We start from the raw sequence: 10,862 nt of genomic DNA, 5'->3' as shown, positions 1-10,862 counted from the left end.
TGCTGAAATAGGAAAAAGGGGTCATAGTCCACAGTGTTCTTGGAAACTGTCCTTTCCTGCAAAGAGCCTAGATTAAAAAGCCAATAAAGAACAGGTGATATTCCGTAAAATCCAATGAGTCCTTGCAGAGTAATAATCCAATTTTACAAAAAGGAGCAGGGCAGAGAAAGGTGATGTTAAGGACAAAAGGAAGTAACGCTGAATTGGAGGTAATTGTCATATTGCGTTAAGTTTCCTGCGTTGCCCTAGGTTGGTCACTTCCTCCTTTTGTTTGTTTAATAGAGATCTTGGAGAGAGAGGACAAGTCTTGACTAGTACTGGAAAAGGATGCCTCCAGCAAAATGACAGAGCTGGCCTATAAGGAGATTAATTTAATTCATGTGGTGTGCATGAAGCAAGGGAGAAACCAGCTTCTGTGGCCCAAGGGCAGCTTCCCTAATTGCAGTGCATGTGAAGTGCCTCCCTGTCCACGTATTTACAATCAAAGTTTTTCAAATATTATGTGGCCTACAGGCAGGTTACTGGATTGAAAGAGCATAGATTCTGTTTTGAGGACTTTTTCTGACAGTGGGGAATTTCTGTGTGACTCAACCTTTGCTGTCAACTATAGCCTGTTATCCTTAGTCCCCGTAGTTAGTGTTTATTCTTCAATCCATTTTATAAATAAAGTAGCTGAGAGACATATTAAACACACTGTGCTAGAGCTGAAGATAAACTATGGGTGGTTTGTACAATAGATTTATCTCATGGCCATCAACATACTACTTTGATAGCAAAGGTACCAGATCAGTAGGTGCTTTGTACCCATGGTAACATATTCCACCTCTTACCCTCTGCTGCATGAAGCTGCACTCTGCTAAGAATGTTATTCTGCAGATTTCTACAGAAATGATCCTAAATGCCAGAGTTGTGCTCTCCTTGCATTGATAAGAAATAATTTAATTCTACCATTAACAGGACAAATAGCAAGCCATGAGATGTTGTTCCTTTAAGAATTAAATGTGAACAACTACGAAGGTGCTTTTCAAGAATGCAGAAGACTAAGGAGAAGAGACTTGGAAACTACGAATGTGAGTCATGCCAGTGAAACATCAAGATGTTTTGTGCTTGCTTGTTACATTTGGTCTATGGCACATTTTAACACCTGTGTATGCAACTCTACTAATTTTGTACTAATTGTGTTCATATTTCTGATTTCCAGTTGCAGAAACTGCAGTTTGTTGATTAGAATCATGACATAAGTCTCTGGATTTTTTTTATAAGTGGAAGAGAGTTCTTCAGTAGCGTTACAGATGCAGAAAAGCAGCGTTATATCAATCAGTCTTAGCTTCCCTGATGCGTAGGTAATAAGGAATACCTTATGTATCAGGGATTCACAGATGAAAAGCCAGATGTGCCAGAAGGTCATATCTGTACAGATCAAGCCTTGAGGTGGGAGAGGGAAAATGTACCAGGCTTAGATTAAAAACATATGACAGAAGATAGTGAAGAGCCAGGCACCTGTCCAGAAATCCTGTTCCGATAGCCTCTTCCAGTGTGCTGTGTTCTGTTGTAGGGTCCTTTTCAGGGACTTTTTTTTACAGTAATGGCAGAAATGTTGACGTTTCCTCCAGTAGCAGCATTTACCCTGAAGAAAATAAAAGCTCCGCTGACAAAGGTAGAAATCAAAGTTGAAAACACAATAGCATTCAGACTTCTGCCAAGAGCTTCTTGCTAGTGCTAAAGCCTGACCTTATCTAGGCGGTGATATCTTCCTTCCTGCAGCCTTGCAGCACGTTCCCGGAACTCTGGAACTTGTGTTGAACAACATGCTGCTGCCGTTCAGCATTACATCACTAATGGTGCTACCTGGTGCCAACACGTTTCATTCAATGCTGAACTTCTTTCCTGCCACTTGCACTTTTCGATAAAAGGTGTTTGTTACTCGAGGGAGCACAAGGGCATGTGCATGTACCAGTTTTCTCCACTGAAACATCTTCAGCGGTTGTCCCATCATCTTATTTTTGTTTTATGCTCTAGATTTATCTTGAATGTTTATTTTTCCAGCAGTGGTGATTCCAGTGCTCTGCACAGAAACTGCAGTGGAAATTATGCAAGTGGAGTAATCGAAGAAGCTCAATTTGAAGTAGGGAAATCCATACAAAAATGAAGTAAGCAGGATAGAAACCTGTTGAACGTGCGCAAAGTTAGGTTTTATAGCAACGCTCGTTATAGTGGAGTTCTTTTTAACAGAAATACAGTTAGTGTGCATGTCATTCATATTATGAGAAATTGTGAGAAAACATTCTCAGACACATTGTAGGGCACTAAAATTCCATATGGAACCTTCTTATCCTAAAATATAATTTTAAAATGATGGCTCTTGCTTTGGATTTTTGTGCTTAAATCTATGGGAATTCTCACTTGTATAATTTCAGAGTTCAACTCGGCTTATGATGCAGATGGACGCCACTGTGGATGAACGTTGGGATGTTTCTGCAAACCGTAGTGTCCTCAGTCAGATACAGGCCATAGATTGTCAAAGCTCTATTCAAAGCAATATACATACAAAAGACCAGGAAAAGAATGTAGCAATAAAAACTCTAGCCATTTACCAGCATTTCAAACTCAGTTTATGGCATTTCCAGGGAATAAAAACAGTTCTTGCCACCTGCCACTTAAATAGCACTTCATCTACACAATTTCATGTACACAGGCTGGATCTACGGGACTTGTGTTTTGCTGGGAGTTGCGGTGCTGAACAGAAGCCAAGGCAGGAAGTGATCACGGCTGAGGAGCTGATGCCGATTGAAAATGTGTGATGCTGCCGAGGAAATATCACACAATAGAACCTCAGTTAGTTTGGAAATAGATTTCAAACCCAGGGCACGTGAAGATGTAAACAGTCAATAGGACTGGGGCCCACCTTGCTGCTAACAATCGCATCATTAGTGGTAGGAGGGTGCAGAACGATTTCCATCATTAAATTTCAAGTGCAAAGTGCGTGAAAGTGTGTGCCCATCGACGCCAAACGGAAACAGCCTTCTTGCTTTTTGCCGTGTTTCTTCTGCTGCTTGTCCTAACTCATCCTGGATACAAGAGTCGGGCGTAGAGTGCACCTTAAATCTAGGAAGTGCTAATGCTCAACATCTTTGAAAAAGCAAGCTTAAGCTTATTTTGTGTAACTAAAACAGGGTAGGATTGCTCTCTGGAATTGCACTTCTGATTAGTAGGGCTGCTTCCCTGAAAAGTCATCAGCTCACTTTCCATTAAAAATTGTCAGGATCTGAGTGGCAACAGTCTCTGATGAGAAATGGAACAGAATTCAAATATTTGGTAAGGTTAGCTATTGTTATAATTTAAGTGACGATTGTTATGTGGTGAAGGGGTTTTATCTAGAGACGGGTTTAACATCTTGCATAGTTTATAACATCCACCGAGTAATTTTGGAGTTTATGCTCTTTAACTTCTAATTCCACCATTTTTCAGAAGCCCAGCCAGTGCAGAAAGCAGTAAGAAAGACAAACGTGAATCTGAGAGTCATAACATTTTATGTGTGGATAAGACATGTATGACGCTCTACAACCATGTTGTGTATGGTGGTAGTTTTGGGTTTTGTTCTAGTGATGCTTTTTCTGAGTTTCAACAGCAAAGCGCAGGTGCCAGCAGAACTGCCCTTAGCTGAAGGGGAATTGCCGGGTGACCACACCGCTAATCACAGAATGTCAGGGATTGGAAGGGCCCTCAAAAGATCATCTAGCCCAGTCCCCCTGCGGAGCAGGAACACCTAGATGAGGTTACACAGGAAGGTGTCCAGGCAGGTTTTGAATGTCTCCAGAGCAGGAGACTCCACAACCCCCCTGGGCAGCCTGTTCCAGTGCTCTGTCACCCTCACTGAGAAGAAGTTTCTTCTCAAATTTAAGTGAAACCTCTTGTGTTCCAGTTTGCACCCATTACCCCTTGTCCTACCATTGGCTGTCAATGCCACGCTGCAGCGCACAGATGCACCCAGGGCAATGCCCTGCAGCAGCTTGGGCCTTTGGGCAGCTGAGCATTATTTATGGAAGCACTGAAGCTTTCATGCACTCTGCTGTGAGCCACCTGACCCTCAATAACTTAATGGAGAGAGAGAGAGAGAGACTTCTGAGGGATCCATCAATTTTCCCTGTGCTTCTGGTATGTGTTTTTGTCTGTTTGCTCCTGTCTTCATGCCCAGAACATCTACACGTCTTCTGTGTCCAGAGTGAAAGCTGATTTTTCGCACAGTGACTCGGGCCCCTCAGATGGCAGATGGCAAAATGCAGGTGCAGGATTTTGCTTAAGGAATAGAGCTGGAAAGTAATACAGCCAGTCATTTATAGAGAGGAGATTAAATTCAGCCCATGTTTAAAGTAACTTCTTCCTTGCCCCAAAATAAATGGGTAATTAAAAAGAAGTCCCTTTATTCTGGAAGAAGGATCGGCTCCATTATGGATGTCAGGAAGCAAACCCGGTTCTAAAGCCCAGCTTCTCCAAAATGTTGGTGCATTTCCAGGATACAGCCCTGCAAGTCATGAAAATTAGAGGACAGCATAAACCAATTTGTGTTTCATAACGGTAAAAACAGTAAATACAAAGGCACATTGTTGATGGAGTTCATCTGAAGAATTGTATGGAAAAGGGAGCTGGATTGGGCCTGTGTGGTTCAGGATTCCTTGGTAAGTGATTTCTGCTGTGGCTGCCTAGCTGCTGTGAAAGGCCTGCTGGCTTTGTACTGGGAAATACAGAAATATTCCAGCATGATTGATGCTCTTTCATGAAAAGCCATTAAAGAGGAGCATTTGGGTTGGATAAGAACTGTCTGTTCATTCCTGCAACAGGAATGTGGTTGTATGCACAGCGTTTTGATAATACAACTGAGAGAAAAAGTGACTGGCATTAGAATTCATGTAGAGGCCACCAGTGTTTATAAATGTGAAGGGGAGGTTTCTTTTTGTTTACAAAGATGCCTAGAGCTCCATTCTACATGCAGACACCGCAGTAGACATCTGGGAATGGCCCTACGAGGTGGGAGCAGAATTTGTGCTCCCTTAAGTGGCAAGGGAAGATCAAAAGTGAAAATTGTGCTTGTCATTTGTGATCCACCGCTGTGCCCATAAGGCCTAACTGGTATGTGGTCCAAATTATCCTGAGTAAAGCATGGACTGCCCTCTTGCCTGTGTAACATTAACTGTGCTAATTGTGCTTGTAGCAGTGATCAATAGTAATTAATTATTAATAGGTAGTCGAAAGGTCAGCTATAACAGCAACCTCAGCTAAAGCAGTGCTTAAGGGTAGGGAACGGTGGTGCTATCAATGAAAAGCAATTTGCATATTCACAGTTGGCAGTGTGTCAAGAAATACAGTTATCAACTTGATTTGCGGGTGCAAACAGTGAACACCATCTGCTGCTGTCAATCCATAACATATACATAACATATACACCTTCTGACCCAGGTTCAGAAGTAGGAATTCGGCCAGTAATAGAGAAATTCCTGCAAATAGGGTTATTAAAGGAATGTGAGTCCAGTTCTAACACCCCTGTGTTGCCTGTCCGCAAGCCAGATGGGTCATATTGGGTGGTTCAGGACTCATGAGCTATAAACAAAGTAGCTGAGGACCTCTACCCAGTGGTAGCAGACCCATACACCCTTCTGAGAGTATTAACACCTAATTTGACTTGGTTTATCGTTTTAGATTTAAAAGATGCTTTCTTTTGCCTCCCTCTCCATGAAGCTAGCCAGACAATATTTGCATTTGAATGAGAGAACCCTAAAAATAACTTTAAAACCCAGCTCACATGGACGGTGTTGCCACAAAGATTCACGAAAAGCCCGACAATATTTGGAAATCAGCTTGCTAAAGATTTTGAATGCTGGGAAGCCTCGTCTGATGAGGGACAGATGCTACAATATGTGGATGACATTTTATTCGCTACTAGAACCAAGGAGACGTGTGTGACCTGGACCCTATGGACGAGGAACACCTGCAATGGAATAAGGAAGCCACATGAGCCTTTAAAGAACTTAAAAAGGCTTTGATGTCAGCCCCTGCTGTAGGACTCCCAGATGTGAGTAAACCATTTTTCCTGTACTTTCGCAAGAAAGAGGGAATAGCCTTGGGTATATTGGCACGGGATCTTGGCCCATATTGACGAGCAGTGGCCTATTTCTCCGAACAGTTAGACGCAACTGCAAAGGGGTGGCCTGGATGCCTGCGGGCAGTTGCTGCAGTGGTACTGAATATACAGGAGGCCTGGAGATTTACCATGGGTCAGAAAATGACTGTGCTACTATCCCACACAGCGTCTAACAAAATGGTGTAGAAATTATCGTCACTAACATTGTCAACCCAGCTTCTTTCCTCAGTGGTAACTTTGGAGAACCAGTTCATCATGACTGCCTGGAGCCCATGGAAGCAACATAATCCAATCAACCAGACCTAAAAGACATTCCTATTGAAAACGCTGAAAACTGGTTTATGGACGGAAGCAGCTAACCGTGGGGGTTGTGCATGTGCACAGAGCAATTTGGAAAGAAAAGGGACTTTTGAACTCTCAAGGCAAACATATCAAACGTGCGGAAGAAATATTGAAACTACCGGAAGCAGTTCAACTTCCTATGAAAATGGCAATCATGCATAATAAGGCACACCAGAAAGTGAGCTCGGAATCAGAAAAGGCTGGCGGACAGAGAGGCAAAACAAAGGACTAAGCAAAAAGGTAAAAACAGAAAGTGCTCTGGTCCTTGGCGGGCGGGTCTCTTTAAAAGGTAAGCCAGAGTATACTAAAGAGAATCGAAACTCATCATAGATTTAGAGGAATCATCTACTAAGGAAGGGTGGGTTCACACCCCTCAGGGAAAACTTATTGTCCCCTTTCATGTAGTTTGGCCTTTAGTAAGGGAAGAACATAAGAAAGGATTTTGGGGAGTAGAACCACCATGCAAACATTTGATTAGGGAAACTGGAGCTAGAAATTTGTATATCGCTGTAAAACAGGTGACAGCAGTGTGATCTTTGCCTCCAGACTAATCCCAAAAATATGCCCAAGCTAGAAATGGGTCAAATGGGGAAGGGGAATGGGCCTGGACCACAATGGCAAATTGAGTTTTCAGAACTCCCAGGAAAAGGGGGGGTACCGATATTTGTTGGTATTAACTGATACTTTTTCAGGTTGGCCAGAAGCATTCCCTACCAGGACAGCAAAAGTTTAGGAGGTGACTAGAACATTGATACACGAAATACCACCAAGGTTTGGAGTTCCAGCTGTTATATCCTCTGATAGAGGGCCACATTTTATTTACACGTATGTGAAGTCTTTTGCAGAAACCTTTGGAACCATAATAGGAAGGTCCGTTTCAAGACCTCCTGATATCCTTCACTGCTACCAATATTAAAGAGCAAAATGCCTGGATTCATCATTCTAGATGGAAGAAAGCCTGTGAAACACCATGGAAGGTAACCCGGGTGCAACCTGGAAAACTATATTTTTCACGATCACCTTTTAGTTCTTCTGGGTGACCAGCCTGGGTGGTGCTTACCGCATTGGTGAGAAGAAACCCAAAAGAACAAAACAAGTAGAATTTTTGGTAGATATGGGGGCAATACTAATTAAAACCCGGAAAGAAGAAACTCCAACCCCATGATGGGAGGGGCCTTTTCTTGTTTTGTTAACTACAGAAACAACTGTTCAGACTGCAGAGAAAGGATGGACACGCGTCTCTTGAGTTAAAGGATCACTGATGGAAGAAAAACCTGGAAAGCAACTCAAGAACCGGGGGAATTGAAATTGAAATTGACACGGGATCGGTGGTGTAACTACTGTTAGTATTATTAATGTGAATGCCCAGTATAAATGAAAATGAGAATGGTTTAATAGTTAAATATGTTGAACCAAGTTGTATATGTAATTCTCTATTTATATTTGATGTTTAGGTTGTAAATGGACTGTGGTATAAGCATATCCACAAAGGGAACTTATCAACAGGATTGTGTAATAAATGTCTAAGAACAGAAGATAAGGAAACCAAAGCTAGGTTGAGGATTCTAGTCGTCACTGGAAGAACAGAAAAAGAATAGCGAAGAATGGTGGGAGGTATTTACTAAAGGTGTGAATGGGAATTTAGAGAGTCCACCAGTGATGAGAAGAATAGAGAAGAAAGAGAAATCAAATTCCATGTTGCTCCTGTTGTTCCTGGGAAGTGAAGGCCGAGAGTTGGGAAACGATAGTCGCCATGCTAACGGCAAAAATAGGAAAGTTGGGAACACTACCCTTGCTGCCGAGAAGATGACGAACTCGGCTGCCAGCTGCAGCCTGGTAGGCCAGAGAGGCAGAGGGTGTAGAAACCTGGACCTGATCCTCTTGCTAGGAGTGGTGACTTATTGTTCCCAAGTTAGCCTGGCTAATCCCTGTATCAAGTGCTACGAGCTATGAGCTATCACGCTCATATTAACTCTGATTGTTATGATAGAACGAAATTGGAGGAGTGTGAAATCCAAGGGCAGAAATTATGGGTAGCAACTAACCTAGGGAAGGGTGGACTCGGTGTAGGCTCTGTTTCCTGCCCTAGGGGAGAACAGCATATCTGTTTTACACAAGCTGGTATGTGGGGCTATTCAGATGGAGGGGGAGTGCAAGATCAGTATAAGGAGGAGATAGTTAAGAGTGCCACTCAGGAATTAAAAAAAAAAGCAAGAGAAACAGAAATTGGTACAGAAAAGCAGTGATTGGTATGAAGAAATAAGGCAAAAAGACAAGGGATTACAATTACCAACAGTAGGGAAAAACCTGTTTATAGATCTTATGGAAAAATAGCCCAGGAATTAAATGTCACCTCATGCTGGATATGTCGGGGGTCTCAAATGACTGAAAGTTAGTGTTGTGGGCAAATTCATCAAATACCTGTAATCCTCCCACTTGGTACCCAGGTCCACCTAATGGATATTGGTCTCGAAATGGTAGCCTGGTGGAAGAAAATAGGGTTCATGGTAGTATGTGCATTTCTGGGTTTACTGTTTGTGCCATGTATGATCCCGTGCTTTATTCGGTTAATACATTCAGTAGTCCAAGGCATGCAAATCTCGGGCATGCCTATAGATCCTGAAATGGCAACAAAAGGAACGGGGTATAAATTAATGATTTTAAAAGATAACACCAAACTGGACCTAGCCGCTGCTAGGCAAGTGCTAGCTAACTTGGAAGCTAAAGCACGAATCAATAGGATAAAAAGAAAAAGGGGGAATTGTGAGAAATGCAGTTGTGATTTGTGCTAAGATGTTTAATGTTTACAGATATAACCAAATGAGGCACGGGCTCTGAACCTGGAAAAAGGAAAAGGTGGTTAAGTTCTATGTAAAAAGTTATGAAACTTGCTTATGAAGTTATATTGACAGAGGGAACTAACATTTTAAGGGTTAACTAAACATATAGTGGGTGCCTACTAACAAACTAACATTTTAAGGCTTAGCCACACAATAAATGCTTAGTTTAGAGCTTCATGTAAATTTATGTTAAGAAAAACAGAACCCTATTGAATGCCAAGATAAGAAGTTTTACTGCACCTAGCCGTAAACTTGAGGAGACAAGATAATGAAGATTTACAGCAAAAGGGGCGCCAGTCTGGTTTCAATTGACTTGGCAGCTTGGGTCCCAGCCAATTCAACATAATGAGCCAAGGGTAAAAAGTTCACTGTGACGAAGCTGAAGGAGCCTTCATCCAAAGACCCCAAAGACCCCTCCTCAAAATCACCAAGTGACACTGCGCAGGCGCAACAGAGGAGGGTCAGGTGGAGACTATGGAAATGGTTATCTGAGACTCATTTTAATAAGAAGCGGGGAAAGGTTATGAATATGTATAGGCATTCCTGGGGTCATTATGAATATGTAATACCTTACTGTATTTAAGCACACTTCTTATTGTTTAAAGGTGTGCGTGTTGGGCGGAGCGAATCCCCCACGCACCCAGCGCTGTTTTGCTTATGCTCTAATGAACACATGTTTAAGGAATACAAGGAATTGGATTAAACGTTGTTTATCCACAGAAAAAGTGGAAGTTATTTATTTCACATTCAAACTGCAATAAATACATTTATATTCAAACTGCAATAAACATGTTTTCACATCTGAAACAAGGGATGGGAAAACAGAGAGAATTTCCAGAGCCTTTCCCTAGCATTTTACTCAGATCAGATAACTTTTGGTTAAAACATCACAGTCCTCCCGTATTGCCCTCAAAGTGGATCCTGGTCAACATGGACATTTTTTGAAGATCTATCAGTGGATCCCACGGGAGAAGCTCCAGTAGATCCAGTTTCAAGCGCAGCAGTGGCTGGGGAGAAAAGAGACAAGATTGCTGGTGTTACTTTTCCAGTAGACACAGCCAAATAAATCACTGTAAAAACATTAGGGGTAACTGAAGAAACTACAGTCCAGAAAGAGGTTTGAAAACTTCCAAGGGAACGTAACAATGAAAGGGGCAGGCACAAAGGAAGAAATACTTTTTGTTGGTTTTTTCCCCTCATGTGCTTATCAGTCAGCAGTATTTCTAAAGCTGGTGAAAGCAATTCCAGAGGTTCCACGCTGAACATCTTCAGGGAATGCACCTGATTACACCAGTGCTGAATTCAGCCTCCTGCAGGCCTCTTCAGCCTCAAGTGTCTGTTTTCCTTAAATGTTCAAACCAGTAATTTACTGGAACGCTACTCCTAAAAACCAGCTTCTGCATTCACTGTGACAAACTGGAAAGAATCTGGCTGTGAAAACACCAACGCTTGTCCAGCGCAGCCAGGTCAGGACAAGTCTCCCAGCCTGGCACCTTCTCTGAGGGGCATTTCTGTAACTCACCCTGGCAAAACCCTCTTTCCTC

At 42.3% G+C, this 10,862-nt stretch overlaps 1 protein-coding gene across 1 annotated transcript in view; it reads right to left on the bottom strand.

Annotated features, from left to right (window-relative positions):
* Positions 1 to 10,227: 10,227 nt before the first annotated feature.
* The window catches only part of LOC309435151 (uncharacterized protein), a gene marked incomplete at its 3' end in the record, with an annotated part of 86,790 nt that continues 86,155 nt past the window's right edge, over positions 10,228 to 10,862 (bottom strand). The window contains exon 51 of the mRNA XM_082043069.1: positions 10,228 to 10,325. Within this exon, the coding sequence (XP_081899195.1) occupies positions 10,228 to 10,325 (98 nt within the window). The remainder of the gene's footprint in view (positions 10,326 to 10,862) is intronic.

Source organism: Streptopelia decaocto, assembly GCF_964273445.1.
Source record: "Streptopelia decaocto genome assembly, chromosome: 1".
NCBI classification, from domain to species: Eukaryota; Metazoa; Chordata; class Aves; order Columbiformes; family Columbidae; genus Streptopelia; species Streptopelia decaocto.
The sequence above is the reverse complement of the archived record's forward strand: the minus strand, read 5'-3'. Positions and strand labels throughout refer to the sequence as shown.